Source organism: Malus domestica, chromosome 15 (genome assembly GCF_042453785.1).
Source record: "Malus domestica chromosome 15, GDT2T_hap1".
NCBI lineage: Eukaryota > Viridiplantae > Streptophyta > Magnoliopsida > Rosales > Rosaceae > Malus > Malus domestica.
The window spans coordinates 4,583,930-4,600,141 of NC_091675.1; the positions used below are offsets into that span (position 1 = coordinate 4,583,930).

At 36.6% G+C, this 16,212-nt stretch overlaps 3 protein-coding genes across 6 annotated transcripts; all 3 read left to right on the forward strand.

Moving 5' to 3' along the window:
- The first annotated feature begins 4,817 nt into the window (after positions 1 to 4,817).
- Positions 4,818 to 5,342, forward strand: LOC103455873 (uncharacterized). Its single transcript, XM_017322773.2, has one exon. The coding sequence runs from the start codon at positions 4,818 to 4,820 to the stop codon at positions 5,340 to 5,342; it is 525 nt and encodes a 174-aa protein (XP_017178262.1).
- A 2,165-nt stretch (positions 5,343 to 7,507) lies between these two features.
- Positions 7,508 to 11,244, forward strand: LOC103455872 (70 kDa peptidyl-prolyl isomerase). Its single transcript, XM_008395483.4, has 12 exons — positions 7,508 to 7,870; positions 8,294 to 8,611; positions 8,698 to 8,778; positions 8,874 to 8,954; positions 9,044 to 9,238; positions 9,395 to 9,484; positions 9,599 to 9,774; positions 9,984 to 10,106; positions 10,199 to 10,345; positions 10,486 to 10,613; positions 10,724 to 10,823; positions 10,936 to 11,244. Exons 1-12 carry the CDS (start codon positions 7,678 to 7,680, stop codon positions 10,963 to 10,965), a joined length of 1,662 nt encoding a protein of 553 aa, XP_008393705.2. The 5' UTR covers positions 7,508 to 7,677; the 3' UTR covers positions 10,966 to 11,244.
- A 760-nt stretch (positions 11,245 to 12,004) lies between these two features.
- Positions 12,005 to 16,184, forward strand: LOC103400127 (serine carboxypeptidase-like 13). 4 transcript variants are annotated; one of them, XM_070813307.1, is made up of 14 exons: positions 12,005 to 12,289; positions 12,485 to 12,630; positions 13,009 to 13,085; positions 13,222 to 13,344; positions 13,624 to 13,726; positions 13,860 to 13,897; positions 14,069 to 14,170; positions 14,267 to 14,353; positions 14,436 to 14,594; positions 14,691 to 14,762; positions 15,230 to 15,363; positions 15,487 to 15,600; positions 15,728 to 15,773; positions 15,884 to 16,184. In XM_070813307.1, the coding sequence occupies exons 1-14, from the start codon at positions 12,108 to 12,110 to the stop codon at positions 15,965 to 15,967; spliced, it is 1,467 nt and encodes a 488-aa protein (XP_070669408.1). In that variant the 5' UTR covers positions 12,005 to 12,107; the 3' UTR covers positions 15,968 to 16,184. The 4 variants fall into 4 exon arrangements, 3 of the variants coding, with proteins under 3 accessions (XP_070669408.1, XP_070669410.1, XP_028950646.1); XM_029094813.2 differs by having other exon boundaries at positions 12,009 to 12,289; positions 15,242 to 15,363; XR_011575873.1 differs by lacking the exon at positions 15,884 to 16,184 and having other exon boundaries at positions 15,252 to 15,363; positions 15,728 to 15,756.
- The last annotated feature ends 28 nt before the right edge of the window (positions 16,185 to 16,212 follow it).

The window sequence follows — 16,212 nt, forward strand, 5'->3', positions numbered from 1 at the left end:
ATCGAATGAGGATCCTGGGATCCTCAAATCGTACGGTCATAAATCATTTTAAATTTTTTTACTTAAAATTAAATGTGAATAGTATCTGATGAAAATTGATTGTACGATGTACGATAAACAAATAGGATTTGATGATCCTTAGAATCCTCACAAAAAGTTGAGTATCTGGAGAGAATCCTCATTCCTCCAAATCTTACGTGAAAGCAGAGGATGACATCATGACCTAATCGAAGGGCAATCGTCAACACACTTGCCGACTTCTATATAAGAGAAGAAGGAAAACCTGGTTAAGCAAGGTTTCGAGTTCGAGCCATGCGAATGAAGAAGCCAACATTGGGAGAGCTTAACCCCCAAGTAGGGTCCGACCCGGCTTGAGGGATTAATCCTTACCAATAACCAAAATATCGATATTATCGGCGAAATATCGCCGATAATATCGTTTTTTTAGATGACGATATTTTCACACTTATTTACTTAAATATCGTCAAAATATCACAATATTATCGATAATATCGCTTCTTCCTCTGCAGCTCTGGATCGCTCAAGCTCCAGCTCTTTGTCACCGACCCATTCGCCGACTTCCCCTTCCTAAACTTCTTGCCGTTGTTTCCCACCAGGGTTTGCTGCTGCTGCTGCGGGTGCACTGATGACACGTAGGACGTGCTATAGACGAGGAAGAGAGGGAGAGAGTTGAGAGAGTTGACGAGACGAGGAAAAGAGGGAGAGAGTTGACGAGGTGATGGTGGTGATGTTGTCGACGTCGGGGTGGCGACGGTGCCTCGACATGGGTCTGGGTTCAAATGGAGAATGAGAGGTGAGTGGGATCTTTGAGAGAGATAAAAGTGAGCTGAGAGGGGGAGGCTCGGGAAAGGAGAAGAGGAAAAGAGATGGGGACTTGCCACGTGGCAAGTCGTGATAGGAGGATAAGAGTTAGGAAATCCCATCCGGATAGGGTAAGTGTTCAAATGACCAAATTGTAAAATTCGTTAACTTTGAGGGACAAATATCTGAAATTACAAATTATTTGAGGGTGGGGTTTTATAATAGGTGTTGGACAATTATTTGGCCACCTAAGTCAGTAAAAATTAGGTACTAACACCTTATCCCAGTATTATCCTGCTGACCATTTGTTTATTTTTTTTCTCTCTTAAAATATTGTGCTAACCACCACTTCTCTTCTGGTCTTTATCTTTCTACCCCACATGTTTGTTTACCAATTTCCTCCTTTTTTTTCCTCTTATGACCCCATCTTTTTTGTGGTTTATTAACTCATTTCTCTCCTTTTTTTTTATTCTTGTATGTATTTTTATTTTCTCTTTTAAGATTACACCGTATTTATCTTAAACTCTCACATTATTTATAAATATCGTATTACTTTTTAAAAACAATGTAAATATTGTTTAATGCTTATTTTATGATAATTTAAATCCATCTAGGCTCCTACCTAGATCTCGCCTAGACACCTAGCTGCTAGTTCCCAATCCGCTGTTTGACTAGCGCCTAACATTTTTTAGGATCTAATCCTAGCCAATTTAAACTTCTTACATTGGCTTTGATATTATTGCTCATAACAGCTTTGGTGGAGAGATTTTTTTCTAGTATGCAATGTATCTTACCATGCAATTATTGGGGCACCTAAGTCACTCATGTATCTTACCATGCAATGTATAAAGTGTAAAATATTGTACTAATTCATTATATATAAATGATTATGGTGTGTTTAAACTTCTTTCATTAATTACTACATATTTTCTACACTCACAATGTTTGCCAGCTCGCTATATAATCAACTTAAATCAGTTAAATCCATCATGCAATGCATTTCCTTCCAATTTTTTGTGATAAACTAATAGATAATTGACTAAATAAACATCATGCAAAGTTTCAATAAAATTTTCCAAGTTTCTCTTACAATTTCCGTGGTTTTTATTCAATTTTTATCAATATCAATAATATCCCGATATTTCCATCGAAATTTATGTGTTTTTGAATTACCGATATTTCCGATATCATCAATATTTTAGACCTTAATCCTTACCTATGTGTGGGGGATACCCTGGATTCATCCAAAAAAAAGAAGGAAAACCTAGAAAGGAGAGTTCACCAGACAACCCTAAACTTAGTAGTATTGTTCTCTATCCTTAAACGATCCACCAGAGGCTTTGGAGTAGCGAGACCTGCACCCCACCTCCTCAACCAGGCCTCCTTTTCTCTTTCATATAACATCTGTAACTCTATGCAAGTATTCAACAATACTTCAATGAACGTCGCCGATTATGGGTGTATCATTATTTATCTCTGTGATAACATTACTACTAATTTCTACCACAATAGCCTTTTACTATAGTGGTGGAGAGAAATGTTATCTTTGTACTGCGGCGTGAGTTCGAACCCCGTTAGCTCCTTAATCTAATATCTAATCTAACAAATCTACCATTTGACAAAAAATAAAAATAAAAATACATTACTACTAAACCCAAAACCCCTTGGTATTCACATCCTAAAGCCCCCTACAAACCACTAATGTTAACCTTACCAATCTATGCGTTAGCAATGCTTACTTGCACACAAATCATAATTTAACAAGTATGCATAAGGTTTTCTTTGTTAATTTCATTGCTTTGATTTTTGATTTTTGATTTTTTTTCATATTGAGACTGAGCTATGATTTTCAAATAAGATTGAATAACTCATTATAAAGAAATTTTCGTCGATCACCCTAGAAGTAAACTTTTCAGTATGAGGGTCATACTACCAAATAGTGTCACTTATTAATAATATAACATGGGTATCTGCTTGTTAATATTATACATGCATTAAACTCATAACATATCACTCAAGTTATTAATTTTTATTATAATACATGAAAGTTAACAACATGTGGCGCGTTGTGGCGTATCAATACAATGTGCTTATACAGTGAACAAAAAAACAGTGTGCTTACAGTTGAAGTTTATGTTTAGGCAGATTTTTTACTTTTGAGTGGAGTTATACCTAAATCTTATTTTGAGCCAGTAATATTGTGCTTTCCTGCCGATATTTGGTACGAATCGTGAAATTTTGGGCCTTGAATTCTTCTAATTACCTAATAATTTTTCTCAAGTATTTAGGAAACTTGCCACGTTATAACATACAAACAAGACTTGTCGCATGCAAAGGCGGATGTACACTGGGACCTAGGTGGTCCTAAGACCATCCCGAGTTTAGAAAATATACATGTTAAGGTCTTTCGAGGATCCTCTGAATGTTTTGTATGGGTCCTTTTGTACCTAACAAGTGTTTGATGTAATACTTGCTAGGACTACACTCGACATGTTGTGTAAACAATGCTCGATAAATTTTCTCGATATCGCTTATCAAATGTTTGACAAAGTACCTAAGTGAATAAACTGAAACTTTTTTTACGTGCTTTGCGCTCCGTTTCTATCTAAAAAAACTCTTGGACCGCCCAAGAGCCACTGATCGCATGATCTTTTCAAAGTCAAACTTTGGTGCGCATGCTAATTACAAATGTGACTGCCGCTTGCAATAATGTAAGCTGTTTTTTCAGAAACACACAATACATGAACGAGTACCGACAAACAATGGGCGCCAGTAAATTGGCCTTTTTATATTTATTTACTTATTTTGGATATTTAATTCTTATTTAAAAAAAAAACCTTAATTTTCAAATTTTGATGTAAAATAAATTCATTAAAAAGGTCATTAACATCTTTATGGGGGATGGGGGTTTGTTTCCTTCATTTTTTTTTTCAAATATCCGAACGGACTATAATACTTATATGTATTAATCCTATACTGTAGGTTATAGACTTGGCTACAATTAGTACTTCTAAGTATTATAGTCAATTCGGATATAATTACGTGATGTGCTAATTCATGTGTATAATATGATAATGATAAAATATAGACCATAAGTGCCCACAAATTGAAAAATATGTTGGCTGGCCGGGCTATGTATTGCCTTTATGTTGAATATTTCATGGATAGATATTATCCAGTATAATAAAAGGTGAGTTTTTACTTTTTAGGGTGTAAGTCGTATAATCACGTAATGTAAGAGAGAACCAGTCCATACTGTGACAGAGTCAAATATTTGCACGGCATTGCTGCTGAGAACACTACTAGAATTGAATTTGACTGAATTAGTTTTTTATTAAGTTTTTTTATCATTTACACACAGAATTGCCATGAAAGAATAATAAAACTTATTTTGCAAGAAATGAGGGTGTGGTTGGTTTTGAACTTGACCACTGAGCTACAATCTCCTGATTTTATTTATTTTTATTTAATTAATTAAATAAATAAAACTTGTTCATAGAGGGAAAAAGAATGTTTAAAAATTATATATTCACCAAGCACAAACGTAAGATTAAAAATAAATAATTAAGAAATCAAATGTGGAAAAAGTAATAAACTTGAACCTTCTTTTTCAATTTTTTGGCCTACTTTATCTTTTGTCAACAAATTGAACTCACCCCCACCAGCTCTTTGTTCTTATCTATAAATTTCTTTATTTTGAATTTTATTTAATTCCCCAATCTCGTGGGTTTTGAAAAGTCGAAACCCACCACCTTCTACTTGTTCATATGCTGCTCATGTTTGAACGACGTTATTTCTAGCTCACCCCTCTACAAAACCATTCTATATAAAATCCATATTTCCTCACATCACACCCTCCTTCTCCTCCTCCCCCTCCTCCGTTTTCTCATATTTTTCTCCATAAACCTCATAAACCCGATTTTCGCAGTGGAAAATTTCGGGTCCTCCAACGTATAACCTACAGTAGTTTTGGTGTCACGTAATCTGTGCACAGCATGAGGAAGACAAAGGTGAATAACCAGAACATGTTCATGAAAATCATCACGGTGCCCATCAGAGCTCTGGGCAAGGCCAAGAACTGTTACGTCGGTAGCATCACGGACGTGGGCGGCAGATTGACCTACGGCGGTACCCCTGGAGGATTTAGTGGTACTTGCGGTCGAGGCCTGCCCAAGAGCTACAGCGTTAAGACAACTTCTTCTAGGTCAAGGGAAGATGACGATTATTCAGAGCTTATTAGGGCTGCGTCAGCAAGGAACTACGAGGAAAGGATGGACGTGAACATGATCATGCAAGAGCACATGAAGCGATCGGCTACAACCACGACTATGCGATCAGATATGGGATCGAAAATCGGATCGTATAATCGGGCAGTTTTGCCAAAGTGCACCGTGGCCATGGGGAGGATTGATGAGGATGCGCCTGAGGATTTTGATGAAGGTGCTGCTGATGTCAAGGGTGAATTGCACCCTAGAAGCAGAAGCTATGCTGTTAGAAAGAAAAGTGCTTTTGCGTTTTGATTGTTGATCGAGCGCATCCAATTAGGCGTCAGTCGAATTCAAGACCTGCTGATATTTAGTTGTACAGTGAAGCCAACAAATTACAAGAGGACCGACAATTCTTTTGTGGTTTTGATTCAATTTAGAAGCGCTGTCATCATTGAAGCGGTTTTGTTTTGTATATATGCATTTTCCTTTCCTTTTCGTTCATATGAGATTTGAACTCGCGAATTTCTCTTTCAATAGAAGTAAGGATATATACGTAAGACCTTTTTGAGGATTGTTAAATATGCTTTGCTGCAAATACAAGCAAAATTATGAGAAAAGGAAAACTAGGGTTATTGCTTGATTAGGTGTCTTATTTGTTCTGGTTGCAAGGGAAAAAAAATAAGTAGTATTACATTTTGTCCTTTCAGATTTACGTCCAATTTCAAATTCATACAATGTAATTAAAAAAAAAAGAAGACCAATTTAAAAGTTGACTTTCTATTACATGCAGCACGAACACTATATTGTTTTATTTTTATTTTTATTTTTATTTTTTATCGTAGGTAAGTAACAAAATTACTTACATTTTTAGTACTTTAAAATTTGAAAGAGATGATGTAAGTAATTTTCTGTACCGTAAAATTCAATCAAGATATACAGTTAGTTATTATGGAGGATTATTATAATATACGTGATTGAAAAATTTACATTTTAACAATAATGTAACAGAGCAACAGTTACACCAAATACATGATAATATAGACATACAATTATTATATCCAAATTTCAAATTATCAAATACACGCATATAGTTTAATATCTTAATAAATATAGTATTATGTTTTTACTCATGTATTTGATAATAGTTCCGAACTTTCGCGTTCCCCGTATCACGACGAAGAAATTGAAGCCAATGACAATTGATACTTTCACAAAGTCATGCATATCATTTAAAGCTTTTGATAAAACCGAAATTTTATTTAATGCTCTGGAGCTTTCTTGTGATGTCCACTTCATTTAAATCGTCACGTAGATTCACAAAATATCTGTGGGCTTTTGGCCCACCAGAATATATTGTTATGAGCATTACATCGCAGTTTTTTTGGACTTAGCTCCAGTTTTGGGCTCATAGCTTTTGAGGTGGCAATTCGGTTTGCTGGTCGGCTTTATCTCTTCTCGAATTCCACACAAATACGATTACGGTTAATTTATGGTTGTTAATTAGGTTAATCTGAACTTAACATATGATTAATTGGATTACTTGTCACAAATAAAATAAAGTACATGTCCACATCAACTAAAAGAGTTAAACTTGTCATTTGAAAAAAGAGTTAAACTTGTCGATTTAACGTGAATTTAAATGAATAATCTCTATATTATTGTAATTTTATCAAATCTCTTGATATGCGTAGTCATATAATTTTCAATTTTAATTTTTCATTTCGTTTGGGAAAATATGAAAGTTAAAAGCTGAAAATAAAAGATAGAGTACTTATCATACGAATCTGTTTCAGTGTTCTTTTTATTATTTTTAAAAAAATTAAAAATAGTTCTCAAACAAAGTTAGAAGTTATAAAGAGTTATTTCACGTAACCGAGACATGTTCACGTCCATAATGACAAGTACCATCGCTAACAACCTAATTCTTGTTATTTCGTATTCGTGTCGATTTTTAGCACTGTTCTAAAAAACGGCCTAGGCAGTGGTGAGCTGATATGTTTTCTTGCAAATCGGTTGGAAAAATCGGATCGGCTCTAGGTGGCTGCCTAGGCGGGGTAGGCGGCTAGGCGGTGGTAGGCGGGGCTAGGTGAGGCTAGACGGTTATTATTTTTTTTAATGAAATTAAAAAATAAAATAAAAAATCCTATCTAAGTTTAAGTGGTTTAAAATTGTGAACTTGTTGTACATTTATCATCATACAATACTCCTCACTATGGTTATATGACATATATGCTTAATGTGTTTTTAAATTTTGGACTTGTTGGATACTCTTTTGGCATTTTATCATTTTTTTATTATCTTATCCATGGATTTTATACAAATATAATTTTTTGTAAGTGTTAATATGCACTTATTTACAAGATATACAAGAAAATTACCTAAATCCGCCTAGGCCACCTAGGATCTATGCTACAGCTCGCCGCCCGACTAGCGCCTAGTGTTTTTTAAAACCTTGATTTTTAGTCAGATTTGTCCTTGGGTCCAAAATCACCCTTGCCTCAATTTACTAAAACGCCCTTACATTTATCCCTTCCATTTGCCACGAAATCATCGTTCCCGTACCGCCACATAACCGCCCCACCGCCGAGCCACACTACTCTAACTCACAGTTTCCCTTGCTACCGTCGTTCGGAGTCCAGATTTTACCATGGAGGTTGAGAAAGGCACAAACCTGTCGGACATCGAGAACGACCTCGACGAGGAACCCGGCGAGGTGATCGAATCGGCACCGCCTCTCGAAGTCGGCGAAGAGAGAGAGCTCGGTAGCTCCGGCATCAAGAAGAAGCTCCTCAAGCGCGGCCATGGCTACGAAGCCCCTGAGTTCGGCGACGAAGCCACTGGTAAGTGTTTCTCCAGAAAACCCTTTTGCTAAAAGCACTTGTGATAAAAGCATGTTGGAATTTGATAAAACCCATACCTGCTGCTTGTACAATCGAGAAGCATTGCATTTTCTGCTGAGGGCTTGTTTGGTAATCCTTTTGTAGGAAGCATGTTGAAATTTTCGTGAAAAATTCAAGTGCTTCCTGAATCCTGAAGAACCAGTTGGAGGCGCTTCTTAAGTTTTTTCTGGCTAGTCAGAAGCACAATTTGTTACCAAAAAGCACCTTTGACCATTCAAGAAGCAGTGCCAAACAGGCTCTAAACATTGTTAGACGTGCTTTTGATCATCTAAAATTGCTTTGACCATTCAAGACGCCCTTAGACATTTCTTATCTCAATTAATAATATTTTAGAGAAAACTGATTGTGGAAATTTGGATTTAGTGCACTATGTTGGGACTTTGCTTGATGGGACGAAGATCGAGTCCACTAGAGATGGAGACGATCCTCTCACTATTAAGCTCGGTGAGGGCCGAGTGGTGAAGGGTTTGGATTATGCAGTCGTGACTATGAAAAAGGGAGAGATTGCATTATTCACATTACCTGCTGAGTTGGGCTATGACAATGCTGCTGTTCGATATGAAGTTGAGCTCGTTTCATGGATTAGGGTGGTGGATTTGAGCAGAGATGGTGGGATTGTTAAGAAGATTGTGGAGAAAGGAGAGAGGAACGAGCTGCCTGGTGATCTGGATGAAGTTATTGGTACTCTGATTCCTCATCATGTAAGCATGTAATTACTGTAAACCTCAATTTTAATGTTTTTATTGGAACTTTTGTTGCTAATGCAGTCAAGTATCGTGCGGCGTTGGCTGATGGCACTGTTGTTGCAGAAACGCCAGAAGAAGGAATTGAATTCTATGTGAAAGATGGTAATTTTTGTGTGGTTTCAATGTGGAAAGCAACTATGTTTGAGATGTGCCGAATTGTGATAATTGAATAACTCTGTTATCTGCGTGTGTTTCAGGTCATTTTTGTCCAGCATTGCCAAAAGCGATCAAGACAATGAAAAGGGGAGAGAAGGCCAAATTAATTGTTCAGCCTCGGTGTATGTCTTTGTATTCTTGTTATCACACTGCTATTTTAGAGAAGAAAAAATTGAACCTTTTAACCATGAAATATTTTAAATAATTGTAGATGCCTTTCGAGAGGAGGGGAGGGATGCGAACGAGGGGTTTAATTCTATCCCTCCAAGTTCTGTGCTCAATATTGACACAGAGTTGGTGTCTTTCAAGCCTGTTATTGACGTTACAGGTGATGCCAAGGTACTAAAGAAGATCTTGAAAGAAGGGGAAGGCGCATGGACTGCTAATGAAGGTGCAAGTGTTACTGGTAAGTTTATTGAGATGCCCACTTTTATAGCAATATTACTAGAATCATGACATAAGTGTATAGCTAGGCTTGTAATTCCTTGCATTTGAAACATATAATTAACCTATGACAATCACAGTTAACTTAAAACTGCTATACAATGTCCAACTGTTGCAGTTAGCTATATAGCTAGGCTTGAAGACGGCACTGTCTTTGACAAAAAGGGAGTAGATGGAGAGCAGCCTTTGGAGTTTATCATAGATGAAGGTCAGTTACTCCATTGCATCTCTTTTTTCTGTTATTTGCATCTTTTTGCCTGATAATCACAAGAAGAAAGCTCAAAAGTAGTTGTGGCTAATATCTGCATCTTACTATCTGTAGAACAAGTGATTGCTGGTTTAGACCGAGCAGTTGCAACAATGAAAAAGGGAGAGCTGGCAATACTGACTATACATCCTGATTTTGGATTTGGAAGCGTTGAAGTAAGGCGGGACCTGGCTGTTGTACCACCATGTTCGAATGTCTTCTTTGAAGTTGAAATGTTAGATTTTATCAGGGTAATGACCATTTTGATGAACTTGTGGAATTTGCAATGATAATTTTCTAAGATATTCATATTTCCTAAACTTCCTACAGACATACTTTGGTAATTTGGTGTCCTTACTCATCATATATACAGCATAAGCTAGAAGGCACATATTTTCTTAATTTCTCTCGCAACCATTGCTTTCTCAATTATTACTCTCTAATTTTCTTTAATGAAAAGGAAAAAGCACCATGGGAAATGAGTAATCAAGAGAGACTTGAGGCAGCAGGAAAGAAGAAAGAGGAAGGCAACCTTCTCTTTAAAAAGGGAAAGCTTCAACAAGCAGGGAAAAAATATGATAAGGTAACGGAATGCGAATTTTTATTCCCAAACTAACCATAGTTTGGTTCAATTTAAACTAAATTCATATTTATTTGCTGCTTTCCTCCTCTCAGGCTGCTGATTATGTTAGTGAAGATGGAAACTTTGGGGATGATGAGTCGAAGCTAGCTAGAACACTGCGAATGTTATGTTGGTTGAACGGTGCAGCATGTAGCCTAAAACTAAATGACTTTCAGGAAGCGATCAAGCTATGTTCAAAGGTAAGCTGTACACAGAAAGAAAAACATGATGACAAAGTCTCAGCTTCTTCTAGCAAGAATAACGTTCTACACGTCTCTCAATGTTCAGAGATAACGTTGAGGCAAATCTCATCATATTTTCTGAATTCGATCTTGTACAGGTACTAGATATCGAGTTCCACAATGTAAAAGCCTTGTACAGACGGGCACAAGCGTATATGGAAATTGCAGATTTGGTCTTGGCTGAATTAGACATCAAGAAAGCTCTTGAGGTTGATCCTCATAACAGGTAACTGAAAAACTGATCTTTGCAATCCCGTATTCCCGATGTACATTTGTTTAAAGCGACACGTACTCCGTGGAGCATTATACGATTAGTATTCTTTTTCAATTTTCCAGGGAGGTCAAGCTGATTGAGAAGAACTTGAAACGACTTCAAGTTGAAAGCGACAAGAGGGATGCTAAGCTCTACACAAACATCTTTGGACGAGCTACAAAGGTGAATATTGTTTTTTATGTTTCATCAGCTCTGAGTAATTTCAGTGACAATATTGTAACTGAAATTGGCCATCAAGGTCCATCTTAACCGAGATTCTTTACTGTAACGGCAGAAATTGAAAGTCGAGGACGAGAAAAGATGAGGCTGTGGCGCTGTAAATGGTTGCTGATACACCGGTTTCTTCCTCGCCTGAAAATGAAGTGGTTGATTCTTGTAAAAATGTCTGATCATGATTCATGATTCATGATTTGTGTATGCGTAGAGTAGTGAGAGAGACAGTCGATGAAGGTACGGGTTATATAAACTACATCAATGTATAACTACTATGATACACGGGAGAACCGGATTTGAACTTAGATACAACGAACTCGCTTAAACCCCAATTTGGTCCGTTCTTCAATTTGAAGTATTTTTGTCAAAACATGGTTCAAACTTATATTTTTTGTTGAGAAAAATATAGTTCAAACTTGAGTTAACTAATAAAACTGGAGACGCTTACCTATAATGTCTTATAAATAATAGAAGGATGTTGCTATCTATATAGTACTTTTTATTTTTTGCACTCTTGTTAATTTATGTCATTTGATATTTTCTAATTCACCCAATTCGACGACTGAAAATTGAGAGGAGTGCGAAAAGTAAAAGATACGTAAATATTTATAACAAAATATAGCGGCCATGTTTCCTTTTGTTTCCGAATTTCTGCTTCTGCGATTGATCAAGAAGTCCTCAATTCCAAATTGTCGTTTGTTTTGTAGAGAGAGAAATTCAAGTGTGAATAGCGGCGGAGGAGAGGGGCCACGCGGGGAGGGAGGAAGTTGGTGGAGGGGTAGGAGCGTAGGTGGAGTTGAAGATGCGGTCGAGGAGGGTTTGGCAAATGAGGCGAGGAGGGAGAGGGGGAGTAGGAAACAAGTGGAGGGAATGCGATTTCACGTGTCGAAGAATCTACTCTATTTTTCTCACCGACTTTCAGGATATATAATTTACAAGTTTTATGCCTGCATACTTCCTAAAATACAAGAGTTAATTTTTCTTGTTTGTGATCAATTAACTAATTTGTTGTGGCTTCAATTACTACCAAAAGCCACGGGCCTTCCATTTCTCACTTGTCGTCGTCTTATCCCAAACTCATGCGCTCTAGGCCGCTGTATTCTCCGAGCCACCGTAACACCGCACGTTCAAAGCACGACACTTCATATATATAGTGTATATATATGCACACACAGAGAGAGTATATACACACACACACACACACACACACAGAACTAGGATTAGTACCAGTTAATGATGTCACGTCGCATGGCAGGACTTTCTTCTCCTTGCCGTGGTCTGCAGCTGGTTCTACTTCTGCTTCTACTCCTACCTCTTTCAAATGTTTGCTCACAGATGCTTCCAGTCTCTAACTCACAGTTGGTTAAATTTCTTCCTGGATTCCAGGGACCTCTTCCTTTCGAACTCGAAACCGGGTACAAATCTCACTGTGTTGAGTGATTATACAACTGGTTACAAAGTTTTCATAAATTGCAAAGTTAGAAGGACGCTGAACAGACAATAAACAAGTTTTAAATTGTGGTTGGTATACGATTTATTGTGTGTTTAGTATCTCCTAATTCAAGTAAGCGCGTTCGCGCGTATAACTTTACGTTTATGTCGATTGTTAGGTACGTGGGAGTGGGGGAAGAAGAGGAGGTGCAGCTATTTTACTACTTTGTCAAGACAGAAAGGAAACCTGAAGAGGCTCCTCTAATGCTTTGGCTAACTGGTGGTCCTGGTTGCTCTTCCCTCACTGCCCTTTTGTATGAAATAGGTACGTAAACTGTTAATTAACACAGCCAATCAACATTATTGCTCATTAGGCCATATTTAAGAGAATGATCCATATAAATTATTAACTATCCATATAAATGATTAACTTTCCATATAAATTATTAACAATAATTAATAAGTTAACAACTAGCTAGTCCTCTTCCTTAAAGGTTTATTTGCTTTGTTTGAAAGTGCTCTAGGAAAGGCTCAAAACCGTTATAAGATAACCAAAATCGCTAGTTAAAAGTGCTTATGAATGATAAATGAACTAGAATTTTAATACAGACGTTTTTAGTACAAGTGCTTATGAGCATAAGACCTCTTTAGTTGTACTTTGTTACTCTCACATCAATCATTTACCTTTTTCTGCATTTTGTAGGTCCATTAAATTTTAACATTGAGCAGTACAATGGGAGTTTGCCTACATTAACCTTAAATCCATACGCATGGACAAAGGTGATAATATTAACATCATCATCTTACGAATATAAACAAGAAAATTAAATGACTCTTTTACTTGTTTTACATGACGGAAATTAAACACGGAATTAAACCTTTTTTTTCCGAATGGCATTTTGATCTCGAATGGCAGGTATCTAGCATAATTTTTGTAGATTCCCCGGTGGGGACTGGATTTTCCTATGCAAGAAGTTCGTTTGCTTCTCCGCCAAGTGATTCGGAACAAGTTGGGCATGCCCTCCAATTCTTAAGGAAGGTAATAAGAAATATTAATACAAACTTAATTGGGGTCTTAAACATCATTTTAAACACTTCTGTGTCATGATTCCCACCTAATAGTACTTAAGCAGCAACATTTTCGAATCAACTTAGAGAGTTATTAAATCGTCTGTGGCGAAAAGAAAACAAACATGGTTGCCATTTGCCGATAATGATAGTAGCTCTTTGGTATAAAGGAGTAGTTGTAATAAGTTCAATTAATTTTAGTTCTCCATTTTCCTTTTGTTATGAAATGTTGTTCAATTGCACCTTGTAGTGGCTTGTTGATCATCCAGAGTTCATGTCCAATCCTTTCTTTGTCGGTGGCGATTCATATTCCGGCATTCCTGTTCCTGTTCTTGCTCAGTTAATCTCAGATGGTATGCAAATAATTGCTAATTAGCTTTATATATATATATATATATATATATATATATATGTGTGTGTGTGTGTGTGTGTGTAATTCTGCAGTTAGTTTGATATAGCTAACTTGATAGTTGGTACGTACTGCAGGCAATCAAGAAGGAGTTAGACCCGCCATAAATCTGCAGGTTTATAACTATATATTCTTGTATATTCGTGTTAACTGTCTATTTTGTGTTGGAAGCTTGTGTCACAATCCATGTCAGTGAAATAATTACAACGGAAAAATCGAATCGGTAGTTGTAGCGGTAGTAGTGTAGTTCTAACTTCTAAGTTGTGATCCATGCTCATTTTTTCAGGGTTATATACTAGGGAACCCAGTAACAGTGCCACAAGATGAAGGCAACTCACAAATCACATTTGCTCATGGGATGGGACTTATTCCTGATGACCTATTTGAGGTACGTACTAATTTGATCTCATATTTAATCACCAATTAATCAACCTATTAAAAGTACTTTTTAATAATTAATTAGTCTAAAATTCATATAATGCAGTCCTTGGAAAGAAGTTGCGGAGGAGAATATCAAACCATAGACCCCAGAAACGCAGAGTGTTTGAAACATAAGCAGGCTTATCATACTGTATGGTGCAATTACCCGAAAATTAATCTTTCTTAACCGTCTTGCTTCCTAGTTTTGATCTCATGTTTTTCATGTACTGCAGTGCATTTCACAAATAAATTTGGCGCATATTTTGGAATGGAACTGCGAACTTGTTTCTCCGAAACCTCCGCTACATATGCTTGATAAAAGAAGATATCTGAGTAACAAGGACTACAATGTGTTCTCAGAATCAACTCCTCCTCCTATATTAGACTGTCGGGTAACCCCCTTCGTCGCTTTCTACTAATTTTCTTGACCTAATACTTGTTGATAGGGAACATTTCTTGAATACAAGCTCTCGATTTTGTGCATGCAGAGTTACGGATATTTGCTTTCTGAATATTGGACGAATGATCAGTACGTACGTGAAGCCCTTCACATACGGAAGGTATATGTATATACGATCGAGATGAATACTAAACAAGATTTAAATTGGTAAAATATATATTGAGATCAATCAGGGGCAGAACTAGAAAGTTAGCTTACCGGGTGCACAACTAAGTGGTGACAGATGTAGGACTATCCTCATTGCATTTGGCCAACCCATGCTATTGTTTTGCTTAGCGTACATTCCCGCTCTTTAGTGCTCATTTAATTGTGCATTTAGGTCAATAATGTTATAGGTTTATAAAAAGGTAAAATCATACATGTATAGGACCGGAAGCTCAAATTTATAAGATGTTTGACAGTTATTACTTTAAGAAAACGACTAACTATAAAATTTACTAAAAATAGTGTCGTTTCTCTATGAGGATCGAGTGATAGAGTTACACTAGAGAGATGTCGATGTTGTATAGTTTTTTTTTCAACTCATTTGTTTAATGAAAAAAAACCGAAAAAGAGATATTTTGAAAGTACGCAGTGCAGGGAAGTATAGGGAGATGGAAGAGATGCAGCTACGATATACCTTACGAGTATGACATTCACACCAGCATTCAGTTTCATGCAAAGTTTAGTGCTCGAGGCTGTTATCGCTCTTTAATATACAGGTGATGAGGAATTTAAATTTAATTAACATCTCCATATATATTTTCCATGCATCAACTCTGCGTTTATATAATGTTTAAATATTTTTTTAACTTTAATTTCTTTGATTTTGTTAATTATTTCAGCGGAGACCATGATATGATAGTGCCCTTCATGGCTACACAAGCATGGATTAGATCTTTAAATTATTCCATTGTTAATGACTGGAGACCATGGTTTGTCAAAGGCCAAGTCGCGGGGTACGTAAATATTTCTGATACGAACGATATTGATGGAGAGAGAATCGAACTTGGGGCATCTTATTTTTAAGTTTCGATTGGGTTTGAGTTTGCCAATCAAGTTTTTCCTTGGGGATGTACGATGTAGGTATACGAGGACTTATTCAAACAGGATGACCTATGCTACCGTGAAGGCAAGAAATAGTTTCCGATCCAATTTTCTGAATTTCAAAGGAAGATTTGATTCAACTTGAGTCTTTTTTAATTTTGGCTTTCTTGTTTGGTTATAATTTTGCATGTGCAGGGGGCGGGGCACACAGCTCCTGAGTACAAGCCTGAAGAATGTTCAACTATGTATACGAAGTGGTTATACGAGGAACCTCTATAAATCGAGAAGAAAACTCACATGCAATCGGAATTAACAGTGAGATCTGCAGAGAATCTCAATCCGTATTTAAGAGGCTTAAGGTCCATATTTTAAGAAAATATTAACTATCTAGATAATTTTTTTATTTTTTCAAATGAGGAATGCTAGTTACCTTCCTCGATTATATGTAGCGTGGACATTATTTTCACTTAAAACTAAATATTTAATGTGCTTAAAATGTAACAATTTTATTTCCACTAGTACCC

Coding starts and splice junctions, on each gene's coding strand:
- LOC103455873 (XM_017322773.2), top strand. CDS start 4,818: ATGAGGAAGACAAAGGTGAATAACCAGAACATGTTCATGAAAATCATC.
- LOC103400127 (XM_070813307.1), top strand. CDS start 12,108: ATGATGTCACGTCGCATGGCAGGACTTTCTTCTCCTTGCCGTGGTCTG. Junction 12,631..13,008: donor TGCCCTTTTGTATGAAATAG/GTACGTAAACTG, acceptor TGCATTTTGTAG/GTCCATTAAATTTTAACATT. Junction 13,345..13,623: donor CCCTCCAATTCTTAAGGAAG/GTAATAAGAAAT, acceptor TGCACCTTGTAG/TGGCTTGTTGATCATCCAGA.
- LOC103455872 (XM_008395483.4), top strand. CDS start 7,678: ATGGAGGTTGAGAAAGGCACAAACCTGTCGGACATCGAGAACGACCTC. Junction 8,612..8,697: donor TGATCTGGATGAAGTTATTG/GTACTCTGATTC, acceptor TTGCTAATGCAG/TCAAGTATCGTGCGGCGTTG. Junction 10,346..10,485: donor CGATCAAGCTATGTTCAAAG/GTAAGCTGTACA, acceptor GATCTTGTACAG/GTACTAGATATCGAGTTCCA.